The sequence below is a fragment of the Taudactylus pleione genome, unplaced genomic scaffold (assembly GCF_031769625.1).
Source record: "Taudactylus pleione unplaced genomic scaffold, aTauple2 ptg000135l, whole genome shotgun sequence".
NCBI lineage: Eukaryota > Metazoa > Chordata > Amphibia > Anura > Myobatrachidae > Taudactylus > Taudactylus pleione.
Genome location: NW_028284537.1, coordinates 9,421,835 through 9,448,825, shown reverse-complemented (window position 1 = coordinate 9,448,825; position 26,991 = coordinate 9,421,835). Strand labels below are relative to the sequence as shown.

Below are 26,991 nucleotides of genomic sequence, written 5' to 3'. Positions count from 1 at the left end.
TAAAACCTGGACTGCTAGAGTGCCTTGAGGACCGAGTTTAGGAACCTGTGCTCTAAGCATTAATACTATGCATTATTACTTACATTGTCTGTAACCATTCAATACAGCTGGTGCTGTCGAACAACCAATCACATAACAGTGTGGACCAAATCTAAGTGTCACCCCAAACTTGTGCTTTATAGTTGGCCTAGGAATCCACTGATAAGAAGAGGTGATAGCATGCGGAATAGTTAAAGCAGGGAATGTAACTGAAATTTCGGCATTGATAGCTATCAATAATATTTAACGTAAAAAAATGTCAAAAAATAAATAAAAATTTATTGTAAAGTTAATGATCTCCCCTTCCTGGCGGTGATGAGTTACAGGTGTCCTAGCTCTGTGACATTTTGTTTTATGATGTTAGATACGACTGTGGATTGTAACATCACACAAAGAATAGTAATTTTCACCCTGCTATAAAGCATATTAAATCCACACAGCATAAATCTCAGGACATAGTACCTCATTAAATCACTGCAGAGTGATTGCATTATGAACAAGAGATATTGTAGTCCTCTCTTCATAAATCTCCTTAGTCACTTCTCCCAATACCAGACTAGAAAGTGATGGTGATTGCAATTAGTAAGGGGTAGCTATTCTTTCCTTATTGCGCTGCTTCCAAAGCGTCCGCACATAAGACGAGAATTTAAGGAAGTGATAGTTTCTCTGCATTACCTCCACTATACATTTCCGCTGAAACCATTATTAACTGTAAGACCACCAAAGTGATATTTAATCTGCAGAGTTTCACTAAATGTAACATTTTATTTATTTTTTTTCCAGGGTCTGCCAAATTAGTTTGAAAAAGTTACACTTATAAAAAAATTCACAACAAAATAATCATTTAAAATAAATTTTTTTACACATGGTTCTGTAAAAACTAATATAAGTCAAAAAATAATACACTGAAGACACATAAAATAAAATAAAATATATTTTAATACTCTTGAGACAACTTTTTGCAACAATCAATTGTTTGCTTGAACTATTAATAAACCATTTGTGCACTAAGTTGTCACAAAACTATAAATTGCCCCATAAACTGAACCCTGGCTTATTGATCATACGTGTGCCAATGCCACAGGGTGAAGAGATCCAGAAAACATGTTCCAAAGTTTGCGAAGTACAACACCTGTTCACGCTGCCACACCTGTTATTCTCATGACGGTCATTGTGAGCTGATGCCGTTAATTAATGACCTATGGTCATTTATTTTCTAACACAATACAAATATCCAGTAACTGGCAATAAGCAAACAGTTACCATATTTGAAAAGACAGTAAAGGTCCTATTTATTAATTTTTGGGTAATTAGAATTTCTTGTCGCCGCTATACACGGCAATAAGTAATCCTGTACTGCCCCGCGATGTGTAAAGTAAAGTGATCACATCAGCGATCACTTTACTTTGTTCTGCAGGACCCCGGACTGCCTACTACACATCAGACAGCGCATGCACGAGTGGCTATCACCGGTAAATTTAGCGATAGGTAGCCTACGGGCTACAATTGCGTTAGCTAATGGGGTAAATCTCACATTATAGTAGCCACCATAGAAACGTATGGAGGCTGCTCCAATATCTTCCGCGGCACCCCTGTAGTACATCCAGGGGATACTTACCTTTTGCGCAATAAATTTGTGTTTAATAAATATGCCCCTTAGACACAAACAAGACCAAACACCAAAAAATTGGCAAAACGTGTACAATATCTTATGGCCAATATGGGACCAAAAATAGTTTTATAACCATTAACAGGTAAGTAAGTCAGTCTTGCTGGTCAATATCACCTGTACTTTTAGCATCTATGGGCCGTATTCAATTTGAGGCAAAAAGTCAGTTTTCGCGTGTCTTTGGCGGAAACTTTTCGCCGATTACGTCATTTTCAGCTGTTTTGGTTTTACTCCGCTATTCAATTTGAAAGACTTTCCGCCTAGGCGGAAATTCAATGCAATGTAATAGGCGAAAAAGTTTCGCCTATGAATAGTAGACAGAAAAAAGTGCACTTTTGGGGTTTGGGGTGCAACGTTGCGGGAACCCCCCTGCAGCCTTCAGACAGTCCCCCAAAGGTAAACTGTGTAAACATTTTTTTAAAAAGCACTTTTGAACACCCCAAACAATCACTTTCATTTTGGGGGCGAAAAAAAATGTTGGGGGACAAACTTAAAAAGTAGTGAACTTGACTCTGGGGGGGTCCCCAAGTATGCCCCAAGTATTTTTTTGATTGCAGATTCTTGCCGCAGGTGGATTTTTCATGATTTTTTCAACTTCACTTTAGCAACTCTTAAATATGCTAACCCCCATTTTCAAGTATCCCAAATTTGCTGGGATAAGTTACTTTCTGGAAAAAATACTCCTGAATACTATTCTGCAACACGTATAGAAAAATGCTATTTAGCAGCTATTGAGCCCGTTTAAAAACACCAAGGACCTCATTCAGAACCGCTCGTAAGCGCTGGGCGCTCGCAAGCGGGTCGATGTTTAGGCCCTGCGCACGCGCAGCGGCCGCACTGCACGTGCGCAAGCCCCGGAGCGAGAGAGAAATTCTCTCGCTCCAGATCTCACTACAAAAGGGGCGGCTGTCGATGTTGATCGACAGCTTGCCCCGTTTTGTAGGCGTGGCGGGGGGTGGTTTCAGAAACGGAGGCGTTCCTTAAGGAACGCTGCCGTTTTGTAGGCGGCCGCACTGACATCAGCAGTGATGTCAGTGGGGAGCTTCCTGCTCAATCAGAGCAGGATGCTCCCTGGGGCTTGTGGTTGCCGAGACCCAACCTTAGGGTCTCGTCGCAAGCCCCGATGGTCGCGATGGTCTTGACCATCACGACCATCAACCTGGTCGGTCGCTAAAGCTGTGGGTGGTAACCCACAGCTTAGCTAGCGACTAGGAGGCTGCACTTCAAAATACAAGCGACCGCCCACATTCAGAACGAGCGCTCGCATTTTGCGAACGCCTCTGAATGAGGGCTCAAATACCTTCAGCAAGCCACATCGGGGTTAAATATACGGAATCCCCATGTCAAAGCATCTTTTAGGGAGTGTCAGGCTGATTTCCCCAAAACTGACAGTACTTTCCGCTTGTTTAGGTTTCGCCGGGTCCCGTTTTCGCGTACTTTCAAATTGAATACGGGGTAAAGCGGGCACGCGCGTGATACTTTTCTGCCTACAATACAGGCGAAGTAGGCAGAAAGTCCGGGCCGCGAAAAAGTATCGCGGCTCGGCTCAAATTTAATACGGCTCTAAGTCACAACTTGAATGATGTTAGAAGTGCAGTACTCTATTTTAACCACAAGAGGGCAAGTACTATGTGTTATGCTGCATTTCCTACCTTTATCTAATGATACAGTTATATGAAGCCCCATACATTTTAGTCTTGCCTATTCACCTGAAATTGGATGCAAATTAGCAAATCATAATGAATTTTGTGAGCTGAAATTTCTATTTAATTTTTCAATGCTCAGCTCATCCGTTGTTTTTTCAAAAAGCTATTTGTATTTGCAGTTTAATATGTTATGGTATCTAATCTCTGAATGTGGCATATGTCTGTGGAGCTATTTATGAATAATTTAGCCCAGCAATGTATTTTCGGTGCAATTTATTCATTTTTCTTTTCGGCACAGTGGTTTCCATGAATTGCCCGTCCCAGCAAAGAGTGAAAAGTAAACTGAGAGTTTACACTATTACTGTACTACAGAGTTTGGACCTGGCTTACCTATTAGGCATGCGCGGTCATCGGGCTACACATGTGAAAGTATAACATGCCGGCGAAAGATCCGAAGATCCCTCTCCAGTGAAAAAGTTGCAAAGAGTAAAATAGGTTATATCGGTTAGAGCAATCTAAAGCTTGAGGGGTTAGCACCCCGGTGCCAGCGCTGAACTGCTAAGCTTTTCGGAGCTTGGTGAATTGGCCATATTTGCAGTCCCCCTAGAATGCTATGGGGACTGCTTATGTGAACGGGAAAAAAGGAAACGTTGTAGATATATCCGATACCGCAGCTGTACGATTGTTTTAGGACCGATGCTAAATAATTTGGAAGTCCTCTGAAAACTGTTTTTTTTTGTTTATTACTATTATTATTATTATTATTATTATACTTCTCTGGCTTTGACCTTTAACTTTCACAGTGGAGGCAGCCATTTTTTGGGCTGAACAAGTATAAACAAGAATACAGCCTATTATGTCACTAGAAAGCAAAGTTAACTGCTGAGTTCCTGGCACAAGATGGGTATGATTTGCCGACATTCGGAATGTTGGTAATCAGTTTGTCGGTAGTGTGATGGGTAAGAATGTAGTTGGCATCCCGGCTGCCGGCATCCAGACGGTAAGTAGTGGGGTTAGGGGGAGGGTTAGGATTAGGCACTAGGGGGAGGGTCAGATTTAGGCTGCGGGTGGAGGAGGTTAGGTTTAGGATGCGGGGGGGAGGGTTAGATTTAGGCTGCGGGTGGGAGACGTTAGGTTTAGGCTGCGGGTGGGGAGGGTTAGATTTAGGCTGGAGGTGGGGGAGGTTAGGTTTAGGATGCGGGAGGGGGAGGGTTAGATTTAGGCTGCGGGTGGGAGACGTTAGGTTTAGGCTGCGGGTGGGGAGGGTTAGATTTAGGCTGGAGGTGGGGGAGGTTAGGTTTAGGCTGCGGGTGGGGAGGGTTAGATTTAGGCTGGAGGTGGGGGAGGTTAGGTTTAGGCTGCTGGTGGGGAGGGTTAGATTTAGGCTGTGGGTGGGAGACGTTAGGTTTAGGCTGCGGGGGAGAGGGTTAGATTTAGGCTGCGGGTGGGAGAGGTTAGGTTTAGGCTGCGGGTGGGGAGGGTTAGATTTAGGCTGTGGGTGGGAGACGTTAGGTTTAGGCTGCGGGGGAGAGGGTTAGATTTAGGCTGGAGGTGGGGGAGGTTAGGTTTAGGATGCGGGGGGGGGAGGGTTAGATTTAGGCTGCGGGTGGGAGACGTTAGGTTTAAGCTGTGGGTGCGGAGGGTTAGATTTAGGCTGTGGGTGGGGGAGGTTAGGTTTAGGCTGTGGGTGGGGAGGGTTAGATTTAGGCTGTGGGTGGGGGAGGTTAGGTTTAGGCTGCGGGTGGGGAGAGTTAGATTTAGGCTGCGGGTGGGGGAGGTTCTGTTTAGGCTGCGGGGGGAGGGTTATATTTAGGCTGCGGTGAGGGAGTGTTAGGGTTAGGGGTGGGTTAGGATACTTACTGACAGGTGTTGGTATCCTAACCCTGTCGGGTTGCTGGCATCGGGATTCTCAATGACGGAATCCCGAGCGCCTACATCTCGTGCCCAACCCGATGGGTAAAGCATCCTATTTAAACCAACACAGTTACAATGGTTTAATTAACATTAGTACCGCGTCGCACAGGGTGCTCGACACCACGGTGCAGACAAACTGGTGCTTAAAGTTCCTGTAATGTTCTGGCAAATACAGGAGCCTACTTCCCAGACAAGGATAACATTCCATACAGAGCAATTACCTGGGGCCCAGAGTCTCAGTGGAGACACAAGTCTCTCTGTCTTTCCCTTTACTTCTAACTACTCTTTTTCCTGCAGTACCCAGCCCAGCCTTCCCTGCTTGGCATTGTGTGTGCCACTACCAAGAGCTGGCATTTAGAGTGGTAAACAGATCAGCTGCACAGAAGCAAAAAGGACACAGCCCTAACTAAACAGAGCTCCTCTGAGATATGGTCCCATGGCCACATTGTGTCACCGTGCTCACTAATAGGTGAGGAGCACATAATGGTTCCTGGGCTAAGGGGTAGATGTAAGTAAGCCTTGGAAAGAGATAAAATGGTGAGAGATAAAGTGGAGAGAGATAAGCAATGTGAGCAATGCAGTCAAACTCCATCTGAGCGCATTTCCCATATGCACCAAGTCTCGGAATGTGATGCACTGCAGGGCTTGGATGTAGAAGCTTATGGGCCTCTATTCGGGGAGTGATCCCTCCCAACACCCCCCCCCCCCCCGCGCGGTGCATGTGTCATTCGGCGCATGCGCAGATTGACACCGGGAGGGACTTCTGGGTCTTACCAAGAGAGTGGCCCTTTGTGATTTATTTCATGCATAACGGCGTAATTAACGCCGCATGCATGCGAAGAGTTGCGGGATGCATCGCAACCCGTACGCCCAGTGTACCAACCAATCAGCTCCTACCTGTCATTTTTCAAACACAGCCTGTAACGTGACAATTAGGAGCTGATTGGTTGGTACTTGATCTATCTCTTTACTCGGGGCACGAAGCAGACACAATGCTTTATTATTGAAATAAAACATTTCTTTCTGACAACAATTGCAGATCTTTTTAATAGACCTTTTAATTGAATTTTTTAAAACAAGCTGGGTCACGTATGTGCATTTGCACCCACACTGGCCTGGTGAAACGGTAGCTTTGGCACTAGCACTGCCGGGAAGCAAAGCATCTATCAGCTGTTCCAACAGTCTTTAGGGGATTGCTGAATGTGATGTAACCAATAGCAACCAATCAAATATATGCTTTTAGCCGTCCTGTGTACTCATACTAATGAACACTAATTCTGATTGGTTGCTATGGATCAAATGGGAAGCATTCTACTTGTACTAATTAACAAGCCCTGCAATCTCTACTATACCATTTGTCTTTGTGACCAGTTGATAAACCTCTACCAATAAATAACTTGTGTACAAAGCATATCTCTGACAGTGAGGTACTTGTGTATTGTTCAGCAGTAAGCTCTCTGAGTAAGTCATGTTTCATTATTTCAGTATGGGGTAGTGAGCAACTTACTTAATCACAAGACCACCAGACTGTAATAGAATAGACTCGAATTGGAAGTCATATAGTTTAAAGAGCTGAATTCCAGTACAATGTAATTATCCCTGGAAAGCCACATGGATCAGTGAGACGTAAATCCCTCGGAGTGGGCAGACTGTGATCTTAGATGAGATTAAAGCTTCAGAAATCTCATGAGGAATAAACGTGCGCCTTAGTAGCATATGGAAAGGGCGAGTTTTAAAATAGATTTTCATAAACAGCCCATACGGTCAATGTAACAATGAACTATTTCCAAGAGCAAGTAAAAGTTTAGCGTCTGGAATTCCCCACTCCCTACTACAGGGCAGTACGTTACTTTCCTTCTCCGTATGCAGCGTTCCAAGTATGTTCCATTTTATTCTGCCCACAGTGCGTTTACCAAGAACACAGTGGGATTGAACAGATAGTGTAAATACTACCAAACACATGTCAGACGCCACCTGGGGACTAGTGGGCCACAGACATGTTTGCAGAGAACACACTTCTACTGAGTCACATCAGATAATCCGATCCTGACTTAAGGATAGCCATTGATAATTAATGTTTTGCAACCATTGATGGTGTGGCACCGATGGCAAGTGCTATGCTATCTATGTGGGAGGCCGAATGCCACACATTGGTCGCAGGATACGCGACCTCTTTCTGTGCATGCACAGCACCCAACCATCGATGGCTTTAAACCATCAAACACTGATGACATGTGCCTCGATGGGCAATCCTGATCCTACCACTTCTGGTTAAGGAGAGATTCTGGATGTTGGGTTGTAATAAAGCCTATACTACAGAAAAACCCCTTTTCAGAGTGATCCATATATACCCGGTGGGTAACGCCATCTTTAGAAGGTGTTACTCAACAGATGCCATCCTATGGTCATAAACCTGGAAGTCCTTCTATCGCAAAGGACAGCACTTACCAGGAAAGCTGTCCTCTGCAATTTTAAACGCATTTTCTATAAGTGACGGACTGTACGGCATCACAGGTGCAATGCTTAGTGCATCCCGCCTCAGGTGTAGATGCCAAACTCTCCATGTGGTGAACCTGGCCGTTTGCCGGGAGATGCCAGTGTTCCTCCCCAACTGTCACCAGGACGCAGTCCTCCAGTTATAGTCGCAGGTGGTCACATGAGAGGTGAAAATATAATGTACAAATACATTGCGGGATTGCACAGCAAGACTTGTACTTTGCATCAATGGAACTTTGCAGCTATGTGAAACTGTCTGTTTCACGGTGAAATTGAATTAGCTCAAAATCCACTGCAGCCTTGCTCATCTCTGCTGTATGCTAAGTCAGCAGGAAGAGCTTTCAATGTAGTGCAGGGGTCACCGAAGCCACTTAATGTCAATAACTACCTTCTGCCAGATAAGATTACCACATAAAAGCTATGCAAATATTAGAGAACAGTGACCAGCAACGCTCTGTCCATAAGAAGACCATACAGTATTTTGTTTTAGCGCAACAAAACGGTAATTAGTCAAATTAGACACATGGCGTGCCAAGGAAAAAGATGGTGCTTTGGTATTACAAGGTAAAGGAGCAGGAAAATAACAGCATTGGATAAATAACTGGCTCACCACTTAAAAATTCCTGTGTAAAGGACATCAGCTAAATGGAAGTCTTTGCTACAGAATGAAAAAAAGATTTTACATTATAGCTGTACTATAACCCGGCAAGAACCAGGCAAGAAATGCACTCAGACTGCCTAAGGTACTAATTAAAATAAATTCTCTCTCAAGGAACAAGTTCATTATTTTACGTTCATCTTTGTAGACTGGTTGAATGGTAAGTGTACGCAGTCATCACTAGGTGGCAGTGTTTGATTAGATATTAATACTGTATATACTGTACATCACATTGGTTGAAAATGTCCAATGTGAAGTAGTATTAGGACATTCCGCTGCGTTTTGCTGAGAATATTTGACTATTCACATCAGTCCCTGCCCCACGTTGTCAAATGTGCTAAATCTCTGAGCAATTAAGCACATACAGAAGTGCACGGTGGCAGAGCCAGAGTAATGCTGGGTACACACTGACCGATATATCGGCCGTTCAATTGAACGGCCAATATATCGTGGGTGCGTCGGCCAGAGTGTACAGACGATATATCTGTGAACAACGTAATTCACAGACCTATCGTGTTGGTTGCCTTGCACAGCCGATGGCAGATATATCTACACATTGAGCAGTGTGTATGGGCGGTCAGACGACTACCCACACACTTGCTGCAGTGGCCGTCGGGGAGGGGAGTGCGACGCAACCCCCGGAAAGCGGGACACCAGGCCAGATGATGGTTGCTTAGTGTGTATGAACAACCATCATCTGCATATATATCTTTTAGGTGTGTACTCAGCTTTGCACAGTATATTGTGTAATAGTACCTTGTGCCTGCATTTTCGTGTATACATTTTCGGTTGGCATAATGACTGTGATAAGATATGAATACTCCATACTCCCCAACTGTCACCAACTTATGGGACTGCTTAGAATCGATGACTGTTTAAAGAATTGGGGTTTTCTGAAAATGAGTGAGGTTTGGGGGGATCAGGGCTCATTTTGTCCCTATTTTGCATTTATGAATGGTGGGAGGCATGTTATGCTGTAAAATGATAAGCTCATAAGAATTTATTGTGCTCATTACCAGTTCTCTCTAAGGCCGAGATGTGTTAAAATAGGAAAATGCTGTAAAACCCCCGAAAATTCAGTTTTTTGGGGGGTTTAACGCATTCCCCATATGTACAAAGCACCGGAATGCATCTTTGACCCTCAGGTGGGGTTACCCAATAGGAGCCTATGGTCTTCTTTTCGAGATGCTCCCCCTTTCGACGCGTTTCGCTCCACTCTTCGCAATGCATGCCGGCGTTAATTAAGCTGGTATGCATGTAGAAAATCACAAAGGACTCGCGGCGATTGAGTCCCTCTGGCGTCCTTCTACTCATGCGCAGAAGGACGCGCATTCTGCTGGGGGCCAGTGGGGCTTTGCGAATAGAAGCATGTGAAGATGGCGTTGCTCACCGCATCAAAGCCCCAGCACAGCATTCTGTGGCTTAATGCATATGAGAAATGGAAAACTGCATGTTCGGGGGTTTGAGGCATTTCTGAGGTTAGTGCATCCCGCCCTATGTGTGTTTTATGCAATAGTGTGTGAAGAATAAAACACAATGATCTCTTACATCACTCACAGGTTAGTGTCGCATCATACTGCGCCCGCCTGAACATATTGCACATTTTATATTTATTTATTTATTACCAGTTATTTATATAGCGGACACATATTCCGCAGCGCTTTACAGAGAGAATATTTGTCCATTCACATCAGTCCCTGCTTACAATCTATGTTCCCTACCACATGCATTCACATGCACACTAGGGTTAATTTTTTTTGGTAGGAGCCAATTAATCTACCAGTATATTTCTTGGAGTGTGGGAGGAAACCGGAGTACCCGGAGGAAACCCACGCAAGCACAGGGAGAATATACAAACTCCACACAGTTAGGGCTGTGGTGGGAATCTAACCCATGACCTTAGTGCTGTGAGGCAGCAATGCTAACCATTACGCCGTCTGTGCTGCCATATGTTGGGTACGCTGCCATTCATTCGCTGGAATGGGGTGTAGGACAAAATAATGTAGTAAAACATAAGTGGATAACACACATTCACTATAATATGCCAAGATTATGAAACAATGAATTTATCCTTAAGACTATTTCACTTTTTAATAACTTGAGAGGAGAATTATTTTTTGACCTACATTTGTGGACATTTTAAATAAAAGTACCCAGTGGTGCTAGATAGTTTATTAATCCTTTCGAATTTTCTAAATTTTCGCATATCTTCATCTAAACTATAAAGATAGACAAAAAAATAAATCAATAGATCAAAACACAAAAGGATATAATTATCCATTAATTTATTGGTCTAAACAATCCGACATTGCATTTCTTTGCTGGAAACAGTGTCACGTTTATGCATAAATTCAGAAAATTCTAATGGGTTCACAAACTTTCTAACCCCACTGCAGCACAGACCAATACAACGGTTATTCTTAGATATTCTATAATTGTCCTGAAAATTGCATTTCTGTGTGCGCTATAAATAACTCTCCTTGAGTCTCAATGTCATTGTCAATGACACATAGGACACGCCAGCTACTGAAAGCCTGAAGAGCTACAGTATATGGTAAGGTCATTCAGCATATGGCTGAAATAAATTATAAATACGCAGTAATGATTGTATGATTAACCCTTCATTATATCAACTGGATTACACTGTAGAGCTTAATTTATTGTACTTTAAGAATTTTTATTGCTTACCTTTTTTTCATTTACATTTTATTTCCATGCGTGATGTAATCAGTATTTGATAGTGAAATTGATCAAAAAAAAATTTCTACTTTGGTGAAGGACTTGTGAGGTTTTTATGAACAAAAAATGACTACTGCAATATGGGTCTCTACCACTAGATGGCGGAGAGTTTCCTGCTAGTCTGGTTACACGTACAGTATAATTACAGTATAAAACATGATTAAATGGACTACAATAATACACATACAGAGAAATAGCTTTTTGCAGTGAATGCTGGCTGTATCTGGACACAGCATGTCCTGCATCAATATTTAATTCAGAATTCACTATGATTTACTGTGTGTACTCTCAGCCCTTTCCTCGTAAGAGTGCAATGAACCACATTTGGAACTGTGGGTGTGCTGCCATCACCAAACAGTGAGCACAGCTCAGACTGCATTTGCCAGAGGTGCAGGGAATGCACATTTGTGTAGTAGCCCTAACACCGTAAAAGTCCCTGTTTTAACAGGTTTTGTGTATTTTCATACTGTGCATGTTTCAGAGCTCAGCTGTCTATGAGGAGTTATACGCATTTGAATCCCATTTCCACTTGACATTGAGGAGATGTAACCAGCCTGTAACAAAGCGTTTTCACCTAGGCAACGTTCAGTGAGAGTATGTTGGCAGAAGGGGGGGTACCAATACACCTATTTCAAAATGTATTATTTGTATAAAAAAATAACGACTGTGCATGTGCGCACTAATGCTGATGCTGAGTACCAAACTAAGCGTACGGATAGGTGAGGCGTGCTCAACACAATGAGCACTTTCTGCATACGGTGTAAATATATGCATTCTTTTCTGTGCAGACAATGTGGGAATACATTTGTCCCGAGTAGTATTTAGTTCTGTATCAAGAAAAAAAAAAATACATTTTGGGCCGTTACTTAGTTGTGTGCGAGTGGAGCTGCCACACAGGGTACAAGGGGGTGGCACCAGTACGGTATACATGGATCAGGAAACATTGAGATCCACAAATACACATTTAAAATTCCCTAAGGGACACTGTCTGACATTGTATGTAACCTTCAAGTCTATCTCACTGTGAGCTGGTGTCCTCTGGTATTATGCATTTTAGGTTCTGAAATGTTCCCTGCAGAGGCTATTATTATGGTGACAGACATGATGGGCTTACAGAAGTACAGAGTGACTGCCTCTCGCTGATTAGTGCTAAGTTCTGAAACTTTCTATCTTTGTATCTGTGAATGTTTTTTGTAGCTTGATTATAAGAAAGCATTTAGCATTATCACTTATTGCTGGATCATAGAACAGTACTTTAGAAAGTATGGAATGTGAATAGATGAGTGGATCAGGGATTTATCTTACAGGACACCCCTTCTCATCCGAATTGTGCTTAACATTTCTTCTGCCGTATTGTGTTAACAAAGTATGTATATTTCCCCTGGGATGACTAGTTTGGGGTGTTAATGCTTTGGTCGCTTGACCCGGTGTAGGGGTCTCTGGCCGCGGAATTACACCTTGGCTAGTGGCACCTGGTGCGGGTTTTAAAAATACGGTGAACCCCACGCCTCCCCCCTCATATTTTTAATACCAGGAGCGACTCACAGAGCCCAGTGCTGATTCATTAAATACGGGGGACCCCTACACATTTTGTCCCCCATATTTTTTGAACCAGGACTGGCTCACAGAGCCTGGGGCTGGCTATGCCTTTGGGGGGCAGGGACCCCATGCTGTTTTTTTTTCAGATTTTTACACTTTTTTCCAACAATACAAACATGCAGCCTGCACGTATCTCAATAATGTGTGCAGGCTACATGTTCGGGTGTAAGGTAGGAGAAACTATGAATATGGGGCCTGATTCAGAGATGGACGCAAATCGTGTCGCAACTGCGTCTTTGTACCCAACTTGGCGAAAATATGCTAATGTTGCAGTAGACTGGATTCGTATTAAGACACCCACCGGCGTTTATGCGAAACCAAGGGAGACCTACCATCAGGCGCAGATCAGGCGATTATCAAACTTCTGAGTAACCCTATGGTTTCTCAAAATGGCAATGCGTACCGAAACCAGTTGCAAAACTCCTGCGTTTGAGTCACAGCTCACACAAGGTCTCTGCCTGCCAATCACTTTGCGAATAAATCATCACTGCAAGCAACAAACGGTAATCCATTGGAACACATGCGCCGTGCGAGTCCTACGCATGTGAGTGATTAAAACATCGGCCAACTGCGAAAATATCAAGTTTGCGTCCATCTCTGAATTAGGCCCATGGTGAGCTTGACTGTGGCTCTGGGCCGCGGGTCTCTTGACCTTGCAATCCCCTTAAAACAGGCAACTCTGTCCTACATGAACTCCCAGCATGCACCAGTATATAAGTTACACCAAAAAGTTATACATTCTCTAAACGGCATCCAGTCACCAGAGTACAGTACCTGAACAATATGACCATGGCCACATGCTAAGACTGTAACAGTACAATGGTGTCTGGTGGACAGTTTCTGAGCCTCCTCATATATCAGTCACTTAGATGGATGCACCTGTACTATATTAGCCGTCCACACATCTATTTAATATCTGTTACGTTCACACATTTCCCATGTTTGATCTCCAGTCACAGTGTAACAGCTACAAACGTATTTTCCCCACTGACGATGGCTTTTAGTAGTAACTGCTGCCAGAATCCCTGAGAATTAGCCCGAGGCCTGATCAGCTCCGAAGGCTCATCAGGGAAAGTGAGGTTCTGCCTCCGGCTCGATAGGCTGCAGCAAATCGCTGAGTAACCTTTGTTAGCAATCCTGGGCTTTTACACCAATGTTTGCATTAAAAAGAACCATCACTGAAATATTTATTACTATACATTTCCTTTGCTGCTCTCATTCACGTTTCATTTCCACGTTATATACATAGGGGTAGATACAATTAGAATCGGCTTGTAGCAGTGGTTGGGGCTATTCAACTGCGCCCGTTGTAATCCTGCAGGCTGCACTTACTGCGGATTTCTGTTTGCACCCTCCTAAGGTGTGAACAGAAATCTGCGGTAAGTAGAACTTTCTGCTCTTACTGCGGCCGCCGCAAGTACATTGCCTCATAGCTCTGGATACTTTACCCAGAATCTGTGGGTTGACGCGTGTTAGTCGCTGCTTTACTGCAGGAGGAAATGAGCTTATAGCAGAATAGCTAATTAAATCTGACCCATAGACTTTGACAGTCATCGTAGACCTTGCTTGGCTGGCATGCACCAGTGGCGTCACTTACCTTGGTGACACCCGGTGCGGACTGAGGGCCTGCTTCAGACACGGTCGCAAGCGCTGAGCGCTCGCAACCGGGTCGATGGTGGCCCACAGCGCATGGGCACGACGGAGCCTGCTCCGTTGTGCGCATGCGTGAGACCCGGCTAGCGACGTGCAATCCGTCGCTCCGGGTCTCGCACCAAAGGGGGCGAGCTGTCGATGTTGAGTGACAGCTCGCCCCCTTTGGTGGGCAGGCCGGGGGGGTGGCTGCCCAAACGGAGGCGTTCCCATGAGAGCCGAAATCTCTCTGGGACTTGCGTCAACGTGACCCTACCACAAGGGTCTCGTCGCAAGCCCGATGGTCACCCACAGCTATGCGAGCGGCCAAGAGGACGATCCAAAAAAAAAAAAGCCCGGCCCTGATTCAGAGCGAACGCTCTGTCAGAGCGAGTGGCTCTGAATCAGGCCCTGAGTCCACAGAGTATAGTAGACCGTGCGGCGAATCCGTGTGCCAGTAAAAAGAGGACGTGGGTAGGGAGCATGGCCTCGCGTCCCCAACCCCCATTTTAATCAGTCCGGGGGTCCGGGAGATGCGGGACTGCCCACCAGGATAAGTTTGTGCCGAGTGCCGGCTCACTCAGTGTGTCAGGAGCCGTACGTGATGCTACAGTTCAGCACCTAGCTCCTGTCACTGAGGGGGAGTCTGCACTTTGGTGTCACCCAGGTGCTGACCGCACCCCACATGTGATGCCCCTGGCATGCACGACTTTTGCGAGGCAGTGAAGGAGTAATAGGCAAAGGCTGCAAGAAGAGAAGAATGCTTGAAAACAAAGTTCCATTTGGAAACTTTCTCCAGGAACAGAGTTTGTCTAAACAACTAAGGCAGCCATGTTTGATTCTCTTCTGAGCATGTGAGAATGCAAATAGTATGCTAACTCTATGTGAGGGTCAGGGTCAGCTAAGGCTGCATCTGATTCCTAATAAGCCCTAAGGGACTTGGTTGACTTGCATCTTCACTCCCATACCTTACACATCAACACCCCTGACACGCCTCTCCATGAGCAGGGGAACTACTAGTCCAAGCTATGCAGAACTCTGCATCCAGATACAAGCTATGCAAATTCAAATACCTAAATGCGTTACGTTCCAAGCCCAGGTCACATTTAGTGTTCCCTCGGGAAAAGGGTTAAGAAGGAACGCCATAAAATGTGAAGCTATACCGGTAATTATCTTGATTGCTGCAATTATAGCAAAGATAACCTTTTGGAAACACAAACATTATGTCATTATTACAGACTGCGCTAATTGATTTAGCAGATTCTATTTGTACAAGATTGTATCAGAAAATACGGACTGAAATCAGCTCCTTCTTCTTTATTGCTGTAAAATGTCACCCAGCACATTTATGTCAATGTGCGTCTGGTGTGAGATTTCTCACCGGTGGACAGATAGATGGGAGCACGAGGCTTGCTACAGCGTACAGGGTACATGCTGCTTGCGACGAACCTCATCTGATGTTCAGCTCTCAATCAATAGTTTGCACTTAGGGCCTGATTCAGACCCACTCGCGAGCGGCTGTCCGCTCGCAAGTGGGTCGATGGTGTACACTGCGCATGCGCACGACGGAGGGAGCTCCGTCGTGCGCATGCGCGAGACGCGACGAGCGAAGGACTTTCCTTCGCTCGTTGTGTCTGATCAAAGGGGGCGTGCTGTCGATGTTGATTGACAGCACGCCCCCTTTGCAGGGCGTGCCGGGGGCGTGCCTCCCAGACGGGGGCTTTCCCAAGGGAACGCCTACCGTCAGAAGCCAGCCCCACTGACATCACTAGTGATGTCAGTGGGAGTGATTTTGGCTCTGATAGAGACAAAATCACTCCGGGCTTTGCGGTTGAGAAACTCAACCGCAGGCTTCGGCTCGCAGTGGCGATGGTCGCGATGGTCAAGACCATCGCGCGCGACCATCAACCTGCACGCTTGTATATGCTGTGGGTGGTGACCCACAGCTATACGAGCGTCCAGGAGGACGCTCCATAATTATGGAGGTGGGCCCTGATTCAGAGCGAGCGCTCTGGTCAGAGCGTTCGGCTCTGAATCAGGGCCTTAGTGCAAACCTTAAAAATATAGGCAAGGGCGTTTTAAGAGAGGAGGAGGCCCGTGTGAAGACTCAGTGCTGCCCCCTACTCTCTCCAGCGAACTTGCGGTGTAGCAGATCCTGCCTCAGTTCCAGAATCTGCTGCGCAGATGCAGGTCTCCGTGAAAATGGCACCCGCACCATTTACTCAGGGACAGTAGTACTGTGCATACGCGAGTCACCGGGAAAATGGGCGCCGCCATTTTCCCAGTGATTTCTGCTGCTCTGCAGGACCGGCTCGGCACTGCAGAGCAGAACTACGAACAGGTAAGTATAAGACTATGGGTGTGGGCCCCCCTGGACATCGCACACCCTGCACCCATTATAGAAACGCCCCTGAATATAAGTCTGTTTTGCTCATACACAGAGATTGACAGTCCGCTATTTGTAGAGATGCCATGCCAGTAGCAGCAGCACTAGGCACACGCATTATCTATAGTGAGCAAGGTGTATGCCAATTAACTATCTGAAGGGAAAATTGCATTTACTGTAGGCATCTATGATGGGTACAGGTTCCTTGTGGTCCTGCATAGCCCACAAATCACACTTTTGCACCCATTGCAGCTACCTTGTCCTGCTGCCGCTCTCTCCGTTCTTCCAAAGATATCTTCAGAAATATGACCGCTGGCGCCATACTTCCAAAGATAATGCCAGAACTAAATGCAGAAGACACTTTTTGTTTCTTGGAACTTGCAGTGGCGCCATTTTCTTTTCAGGGGAGTAGAAGAGGCAAGGACATCTGGGCACAGACCCCACATCCAGGCTTAAAACGCACCACCTAGGGTATTGCATTGGAAAATGGGAGCATGGTTGGGCAGATTGGGTATATGGCTGGGTAATGTATAGCTGGGGTCTCGGTAGATTGGTTGGGTATGGGGATTCTCCTATGCCAATTTCTTATCTATACCACTATTGGGAGGGGTAAGGGTTGTAGCATGATATAGCACGATAAATGCTAAGCAGCAGGATCTGGGGATAGCAAAATACATAAAACTTTGCAGATTAATTCCTCCGGTGAAAAATCAAAGGCAAAATACAAATAGTTCTATGACCGGAAGTAAAACTTACGTTGGTTTAGAAGCTTCTGCCTGGTCCGTCTGTAGCTTCTCCCCTCCTTCCACCTCCATCGTACAATACACAATACGGTTCGGTGCTAGTGATTTCAAGCCTTGGACTTCCATTATTACAACCTGAAGACAGATTCGGTGCAAGATGTAATTGGGGAACATGTTCAGTTATATTTCATCACGTTTTCTGCCATTTGCCAATGTACAGATTTATACTTTGAGCTCCAAGATTTGCAAATTAATAATTTAAAGCGGAGAAATTCGATTAAAGTTCATTTCTGGGCCCTACATACCCTTGAAAATCAACTAATTAATTGAAAACTACCATGAAAATAGCTTTTTAACAACGCAAAAGACGATTCCGCTTACATTATATGTTTATGCTGCTGTCAGAGTTATTATGGGGTCTATTAAACTTTGAGCTCGATTCAGATCTGTTCGCTAAGGCTGTGATTGCTCGCAGCCGGGCGATTGTTGCAAACTGCGCATGCGTATAAGTCTCACTGCGTGTGTGCCAACCAACCAGTCACTGCGATCGGGAAATGATCGCTCTCTGCATATTGCCAGAGCGCTAGTTTAAGTGACAGAACGGGAAAACTGTGGATGGTGACTGGGGCAGGTCTGTGTAAACGGGGAGTGCTTGCACTAGCACAGGCGTGGCTGGGCGTTCTTACACCAACTTAAGGGTGTGAATAATTAACACGTAGCATCAGCATATGCGTCATACGAGAGAAATAAAGGCAGCGGTGATCGCAGTGCTTTCGGTAGCCTAGAGTCTACCTTAAGCACTGCGTGATGGTTCGATGTCGCCCGATGGTACCGATGTTTCCATTCACTTCCTGGAAATGACGTCTGAATGTGGGCGTCTTTACTCCAGGCTACTGGGCGTCTAACTTCACCCGGCGATCGCACGTTCAGACATAGGAGGTGTCCTCATACCTTAGTGTGCGATTGCATCATTTGCATATTTTCGTTCCTTAAGGCAGCGAACAAACGCAGCCTAGTGAACGGGTCTGAATGAGCTCCTTTGACCGGAGATAAAGTGAACGGAGATAAGGTGCCAGCCAATCAACTCCTAACTGCCATGTCACAGGCTGTTTTTGAAAAAGACAGTTCAGAGCTGATTGGCTGGCACCTTATCACCATTCACTTTGGGGTCTAGTTACTAAGCAGTGTTAGGAGACAGAGTGAAAAGTGATAAGAAAGTGATAAGGTGCCAGCCAATCAGCTCCCAACTGTCATCTCACAGGCAGTGTTTGAAAAATGACATTTGGGAGCTGATTGGCTGGCACTTATCACTTTCTTATCACTTTTCACTCTGTCTCCTAACACTGCTTCGTAACTAGACCCCTATATCTCCTTCCACGGCTTAGTAAATAGACCCCTATGTCACTTGTTGCAAGTGATCTGATTTACAAAATGAACAATGAATGGGGTTTATCACAAAATCATGTTTGGTGACATCACATGTTGATGTGTTTTGCATTCCGGAGCTAAGTAATAGCATTTGCATAGGAGCCGAATTTGCACGGGCTAATGGTAGGTGTTAGGCCGTTGCTAATTAAAGGTAGCCATACAGTTATGACTACAGTAGTTTCTAGGTTAACCTAAATCCTTCAGTCTTTCAGCCATACAAAAGCATGTAGCCTATAAATTCACTAGGAATCGATGACAATCTTCAGGGAATTCTAACTTATTATTAAACTGCATTCCCTTAGACAGGGGTAGATGTACTAATCCTTGGAGAGAGATAAAGTACCAAAGAATCAGCTCCTAACTGTCATTTTTCAAACATAGGGCCTCATTTATCAACGAGTTTTATCATAGGCAATGAGTGATAAAACCCATTGCATATGATAAATGGTGCCAATCAGCTCCCAACTGTCATTTTTCAAACAGATGACAGTTGGGAGCTGATTGGCTGGAGCGCCATTATCATACACAAAGAGTTTTAAAACTTGTTGCGTACGCTACAACTCGTTGATAAAAGAGTCCCTATGTTTGAAAAATGACAGGAGCTGATTGGTTGGCACTTTATCTCTCTCCAAAGCTTGGTACATGTACCCCACATTGACTTTACGCCTGCCTCTATACTGTATAGGTCACGTACACTTTGAATGAAATACATTTTAGCATAGCATAATTTAACTAAATGTTTTACATAATAATTTAAATATTAATACTAATAATGATAATAATGAAAATCATCATCATCAGGGCCGGACTAACTAAAGAGCAGCTCTAGCAATCAAAATACACAACTTTGGTTTACATGTTGTGACGTTTTGGGGTATTTTGCCCTGTAGAGTGGTCAGTGGCACAGTAAAATAAGGGTCACCATACAGCATGCCTGGGTTTAACAAATAAATGAATTGTTACTGTGCGCAACACAAAATTACAGAGTCCTGCCTGCTTCTTGCAGGTCTGGGCCACTGACCTCCTGACCTGGCTACCATAGCCCCACCTGGGCTGTATCCTCTGGGCCAGACCATAGGTGTGGGCACGCCTCCTTTTAAAACTTGTGTAGGAGGATCCCACCATCCCAGCACAGAATCAGTGGCTCTCCAGCGCCACCTAGCTTCATCCTACCACAATGTCTAAAGCCAAATAATGTTTTGGTCAGCATAATGATGCTACAGAGAGGCAATTTTTGACTGGGTGTTGCTCTGTGCTATCTATTAATGGCAACACCAATGACACAGGACATTAGTCGCGGCTAAGTGCAATGTGAGCAGCCTGGGCGGTGAACTGAGGTTGAGCCCATTTAATAAAAGGTTTGGGCCCAAACCAGTGCAATAATACTCTCAGACACACCTGGCCATGGGTCAATATCAGGATTTCCAGGTTGCCAGTCTGGGCCTTAATCATTTTTAATTACATAGAAGGTGGAAAACTGTCAACAAAAACTGAACGTGTCTTACAGCCAAACATTCAATATGTGAATTAACATTTGCTACTGACTGTGTGTTCAGCCAGGAGTCATTTCATAGCACTATGCAAGAGAGCAAGAGCTTTGCCAAATGGATTGCTTTGAAACTAATTGGTACCAGGAAATCATTTACAAAAAAAAAAATGATATGGTCCTTATGCAAGGACTGATTATTTTTTATTACATTTACACCATCTGCACAGTTAGAGCCTGCATGGCCGGTTTTCTGTGTGTATAACGTGAGATAGAGACTCTGCCTTATACCGCTCTGTGCTGCTGTGAGACATTGTATAGAGAGAAGCACATTGGGAGATACTCTGCCCTGCTGACCTTTGTTTGTCAGTCTGCTGGTATTATTACTACAATAACCAGTCTGGCAATGCACCGATCGCTATAACCTGAATCGCCTTAATGATCTGCACCTGTCGCATTGTAGCACTTACCTCTAAACTGAACGACAGGACAACGTCGGACTTGGAGAGCTGATTTTCGTTTTCCTCCCCCATGTCTATGATTGATGTGTTGTGGCTGCGTTTCAGCTTTTGAAGCTTAAATTCCGACCCCCCCTTAGACACCGGCATGCTCTCCAAATTCGCCATGAGCAGGTTGACCGAAGACTTCAGCTCCTCAATGTACATATTTTCCATTTCTTTCGAGACGAATTTTGGAAACTTACGTTCCTGCAAAACAGAACATTACGTTATATAAATGAAAGCAGTGTCTGTCGTGGCGGAAACATTAAAGTCATTGATATTCGGACTTGAGGCATGATTCAGAGACGCATTTATGCAGATTGAGCGATTGCTTGCCGTTGAGCGTGCGTGTAAGATGCACTGAGCAAACGCAGCGATTGTTTTGCAATTACCTACGCACAGAGGATTAATTCTCAAAGAGAGTGACAGGTAGACAGCGTTTGGGGGGAGATAACGGGGGTGGTTAGAGAAACGCAGGTGTGTAGGACCATTTAAACACTGTTTTCTGGACGTCCATAAATTAGCCACTGGGTCCTTACTCGCAGCAACATAACAGCCCTCTGTGTGTCTGGAGACCCGCTATGATTGCTGCAGCTTAGGCTTACACAGAAGGCTGATGGCCGCCTGATCTGCGTCCGATGTTTCAGACTCTTCCGATTTTGCTCATGAGTGGCCGATGTAAAATGCTTTCAGTGGGCGTCTCTAAGCACTGGACGGTGACTGGCTCCTTACCATATTTTTGCCATTGTGAATCCATGAGAGATCCCAGCTGAGATGCCATCTGCATCCATATCTATATCAGGCCCTTAGTTACTGTCAATCCTCGTGACTTATAATCATGGTTCCATGGTTCCTACTGTAGTGTTAGGCATGCTTTTTTTGTTGTCCCTTATTATTTGTATACTAATAAGAATGAAAATATATAATTAATTCGTTTCTGAAAACAAATGAACACGTGTGTGTGTGCATGCGTGTTTGTATGTTGCGCGCGTGTGCGTTTGTATGTTCGGGAATTAAGATTGTGAGCTCCAATGGAGCAGGGACTGATATGAAAGATATTTTCTCTGTACAGCACTGAGTAAATGTATGGTGCTATATAAATAAGCAATAATAAGCTATATATCAATACATATCTATATTGGGATGTAGTCAAAATGCCGACCGCCAGAATCCCGACACTGAAAGCCCGGCATGGGACTAAAGATAGGTGTATAAATACAGAATCCTGACACTGGAAGCCCGGCATGGGACTAAAGATAGGCGTCTAAATACAGAATCCCGACACTGGAAGCACGGCATGGGACTAAAAATAGGCGTCTAAATACAGAATCCCGACACTGGAAGCGCGGCATTGGACTAAAGATAGGCGTCTAAATACAGAATCCCGACACTGGAAGCACGGCATGGGACTAAAAATAGGCGTCTAAATACAGAATCCCGACACTGGAAGCCCAGCATGGGACTAAAAATAGGCGTCTAAATACAGAATCCCGACACTGGAAGCCCGGCATGGGACTAAAAATAGGCGCCTAAATACAGAATCCCGACACTGACAGCCCAGCATGGGACTAAAAATAGGCGTCTAAATACAGAATCCCGACACTGGAAGCACGGCATGGGACTAAAAATAGGCGTCTAAATACAGAATCCTGACACTGGAAGCCCGGCATGGGACTAAAAATAGGCGTCTAAATACAGAATCCCGGCACTGGAAGCCCGGCATGGGACTAAAAATAGGCGTCTAAAAATACAGAATCCCGACACTGGAAGCCCGGCATGGGACTAAAGATAGGCGTCTAAATACAGAATCCCAACACTGGAAGCCCGGCATGGGACTAAAGATAGGCGTCTAAATACAGACGCCTATCAATAGTCCCACACTGAGAAATCCCAACGCACGGCATACCGAACATAGGTAAGCCGGGCGTAGGCAGCTGTTAGCCATGGGGGAATGGAGAGTTAAGTTTAGGCACTCCAAGGGGGGCTTAGGGTTAGACACCCCCCTGGAGGGTTAGATTTAGGGTGCGGGGCCGGGGAGGGGGGGGAGGGAGGTTAGGGTTAGGCACCACAAGGGAGGACTTAGCCCCCAAGGGAGGGTTAAGGTGGGCAGAAGGGAGAGCTAACTATATTGACCAGCCAGTGTCGGGATTTTCTGCTGTCGGGTTTCCAGGGTCGGGATTTGAACCGGTGGCTTTTAAGCCATCTGTATTTATTTCCCAACCCATCTATATTCTATCTATCTGTATTGATTATCAGTTAACATTCACTAGACTGCCATTGTTTGTGTCTCTTCCTTGTAATCTACTAGTAACCCTCCCAAGGATATCCTACCAATCATAGTCATGTGTTACAATGCCCTGATAATACAACTGGTGAAGTCCCTGGTTAGGTGCAGATCTGACCTCATTGGGAGTTTGACAAAGTCCATAAAGATCTGAATATGTAATAAAGGAATGGAAGTGTGTAAAGTTTACAGAGCCTTCCAAGTTTGCACATAGGGCCTGATTCAGCAAGGATGGCTGATGCGATCACGGCAGCAAGCGCATACGCAGTTCTGCTGTGAAATTATTCAAATGACTGCAATCGAAATGCCGCTGCAGCACAACATAAAGACACCCACTTCCCTTTACTCACATCTGTATACCTTGCAAGTCTGCGAAAACATCGGTTCCATCGAGTACCTTCGGAGCCTCACGCACAATTAAGGCAGGTCAGACCTCACTCACACACTGCTAAACTTCCTGTCGGTATCTAGAGCTCAGACTGTGTATGCCGTTGCAGGGGCTTAATTATGCACGCCCCTGTAACGGCGTTCAAACACAATGACACGCCTGCGTTTGCTTGACCCCCCCCCGGTCACCTCCCACAAATGGTACTTCCTGTCAATCACTCTGCGTACACACTGCGATCTCATTCCCGATCGCAGTGGCTAGTTCGCGCAGATCGCGTGCATCTTAGCACTCCGATCCTTGCTGAATCAGGCCCATAGTAAGGTATAGCCTAAAATGATACGGAAGTTCCCAATGCTGGCTGACACTTCCCGACACCCGGGACCTCCACCCACACATATGTGCTGTAATCAGAGAACCACCAGCTATTGTAAAGTTGATCATTCCGATATTGCAAAACAAATATATCCTTTCAGACTTGATGTATCAAGCATTGCACTTTGAATGCGATACATCCCGCCACTTACCGCATGCACAGCGGCATTTATTAATGCCGTATGCATGCAGTTTTGCATTTAAAACCGCAAAGGACAGCTCTTCCAATGTGCGAGCCTATTGGATCCCTCTCGAAAAATGCTGCAAAAGAAGCACATAGGCTTCTATTAGGCAATGCCATCTATAGGTGACATTGCCTATTGTGTGCAAGCTCCGGAAAGTTTTGTTTTCCAGAACCTGATGCATATAGGAGATGTATCTAAGCTCCAAAACCGCCAGTTCAAACCTCCAAAAACGTTCTAGTACATCCCACCCATATTGTGAACCGCACGTGTCTTGGTGGGGTCTGGAGGAAATGAGAAGCAATATTTACCCGCGCTATTTGATCTGCCATTTGAAGACGACCATCTAGTTCCCGTCTTATCTGGGCGGCTTGTTCATCTGGATTATCCAGCTGTAAGAAAAAAATAAAATATATATATATTTTTATAATATGATGATGATAAAATAAAGTACAATAACAGAGACAGCAGAATATTTCTATCATGACAAAATCAAAACCTGTCATCCAAATCCTCAGAGTTATTACTTTTGTAGAGTGTCCTTTTCACAGACTGTAAAAGTCATTTGCCTATTGTTTGTTTACTAACCTCTCCAGAGATGTATAGAGCATTGCTCTGCTCCTGCTACCACATGGTGGCTACATAAAAGCCAAACGATAAAAACTGCAGTTACTTTGACTCTTTAGTTCCTAAGTACTCTCACCACAATCAGCTCTGTTTCCACATGTTAATATTTTTTATGGTCTGCTTTACTGATTTGGGATAACGGCACGGGCCCCACCATGTTCCCTGTCACTTCTCTATTGCATAAATCTCCAGGAAAATGGCTGCACCAACATTTTCCAGATGATTTCTGCTGCAACGCCAACATGGGACTCCAGAGAGGTTAGTATAATTATATGGGTGTAGGGTGTGCGGTGTGGGCCATCCTGGACCCTGCACCCATTACAGATACGCCAATGTCTTGTTTTCAGGTCCGTCGCCAAATAGACGTTTACAGACTCACCACTGGTGTGTACAGTATGTGCAAATGAGTGTGTGTGTGTATTCAGGGGCATCTCATTTATCTCCCCTATTCTCAGCATGTGTGGAAATGGCACATGGGCAGTTAGACTCCAATCCAGGCTTCACTGTGTACCTGTTGGCTCCTCACATGCTCAGATGAACAGTGTGGGACATTCGGGATGGGGTGTACAGATATTACCAGGCCCCCTCAATAACTTTGCTATTGGGCATCAAGGAAGTAAATAGTGGTTGGCCTGGATGGCACACGCCAGGAGTACTGGTCGAGGGGGGGCACCATCTGGCTCAGCCTGGCGGAATCGGTATGAATTACCGCTGGACCCTTGGCCGGCGGTTCAAATCCCGACAGTGTCTAACCCTAACCTCCCCCCGGGGTGCCTAACCCTAACCCTCCCTCCCCCTAGCCTAACCCTAACCTCCCAGGGTGGTGCCTAACCCTAAGTCCCCCCCGGGAGCCCTAAACCTAACCCTCACCCCCCCGCGGCTGTCCGCTGCGGCACCCGGCATCCGCTCGATCAGGATGCCGGGCCCCGGTCTCCCGACGTCGGTCAAATGACAGGCGTCTAGATTTAGACGCCTGTCATTCGTCCCTAGTCGGGATAACAATGTCTGGAAGCCGGCGGACGGAATGCCGACCGTATACCCAGCCTGGCAACCCCTAGGGAACTAGTCTGCTAACCAGGTGACCCAATCTAAACCTTTTTTATTATTTGCTACATGGAGCTTCATTTGCTCTGTTCAGCGGTGTCCAGATTAAATTAGAGAGAGGAAATGGAGCAACCCATTTCTAGTGCCGGGCTGCAGCTTCTGAATCTTAGTGGGCAAAGGAGGTCGGGCTCTGCTAATGATAATGGAAATGGCATCGGCACTGAAGATTGAAAAGTGAGGAGCAGTCTCATCCTCCTCAGTCTCCCCTAAAGATCACTAAGTCTGCTGTCCCACCTCCCCTTAATGTATCTTATATCTCCTTCTACATTTTAAGTTATCACAGACAACGTAAGAAATATAAGCTATACAGCACGGATGGCCAAATTATAAGCAACAATTATTATATGTAGGATGAGGAAAGGGGGGTCCATCAAGTCCTTTACTTTGCCAGGGCACCTTCTTAGACCTCCAGGTACGATCCGATTGGCATTGCCATGTTCCACTCTTGGCACCAGGTTTTGGACTGTGGTGACGGTGGTAGGTTGATGGTATTAACCTGAGCACCCCCAATCATTTTGAAAAGTTGGCTCCTCTGCCTCAGAATGTGCAATGATTAGCTCTGCTCAACGAAAACTCATGGTTTGTTGATATAATAAGTGGAGAGGTGATTATATGAAATCGGTAGAACAATCCACCTACGCTCCTAAGAGAGCAGCTACTCTAAGCTGATGCAAGATAGAGAAGCCCCCCCCCCCACACACACACTCTTCCCCTCTGATGCAGATTTCTAAAGAAGGCAAAGTCATTTTAGTTATTTCAGCTATATCACTTTAGCTACAATTTATATAGAGAGAAAAAAAGTTTTTTTAATACCAGGTTTGAAAAAAAAATTGATGAGTGACTTAGTTTTATTTTATTTCCCTTTCGTCACAGCCAGCATCAATTAATCCTGTGCCCCTGTCCTTATAAGATAAGTAGGACAAATGTATTTTTGCAACAACCAAAGGTCACTATGTTATTACATTAATTATGATCCACAAACATCTCAGAACATTTTATTGAAGTACATTTTCTGGGAGATAAGCACACAGCCACAAGCTGTTCCTTCCATAAAGCCGCATTTATTACAGTGTGTTTGGAGCCATATTGGCTCCAGATAATC

General features: G+C 45.0%; 1 protein-coding gene across 20 annotated transcripts in view; it reads right to left on the bottom strand.

The window, feature by feature from the left end:
• Nucleotides 1–26,991, bottom strand: part of CADPS (calcium dependent secretion activator) — a 489,445-nt gene that overhangs the window by 263,216 nt on the left and 199,238 nt on the right. For all 20 annotated transcript variants that reach the window (XM_088473424.1, XM_088473427.1, XM_088473407.1 and 17 more), the window contains exons 4-6: nucleotides 24,470–24,550; nucleotides 20,903–21,139; nucleotides 17,532–17,653 (exon numbers count right to left, since the gene is read on the bottom strand). In XM_088473424.1, the coding sequence (XP_088329550.1) occupies nucleotides 17,532–17,653; nucleotides 20,903–21,139; nucleotides 24,470–24,550 (440 nt within the window). The remainder of the gene's footprint in view (nucleotides 1–17,531; nucleotides 17,654–20,902; nucleotides 21,140–24,469; nucleotides 24,551–26,991) is intronic.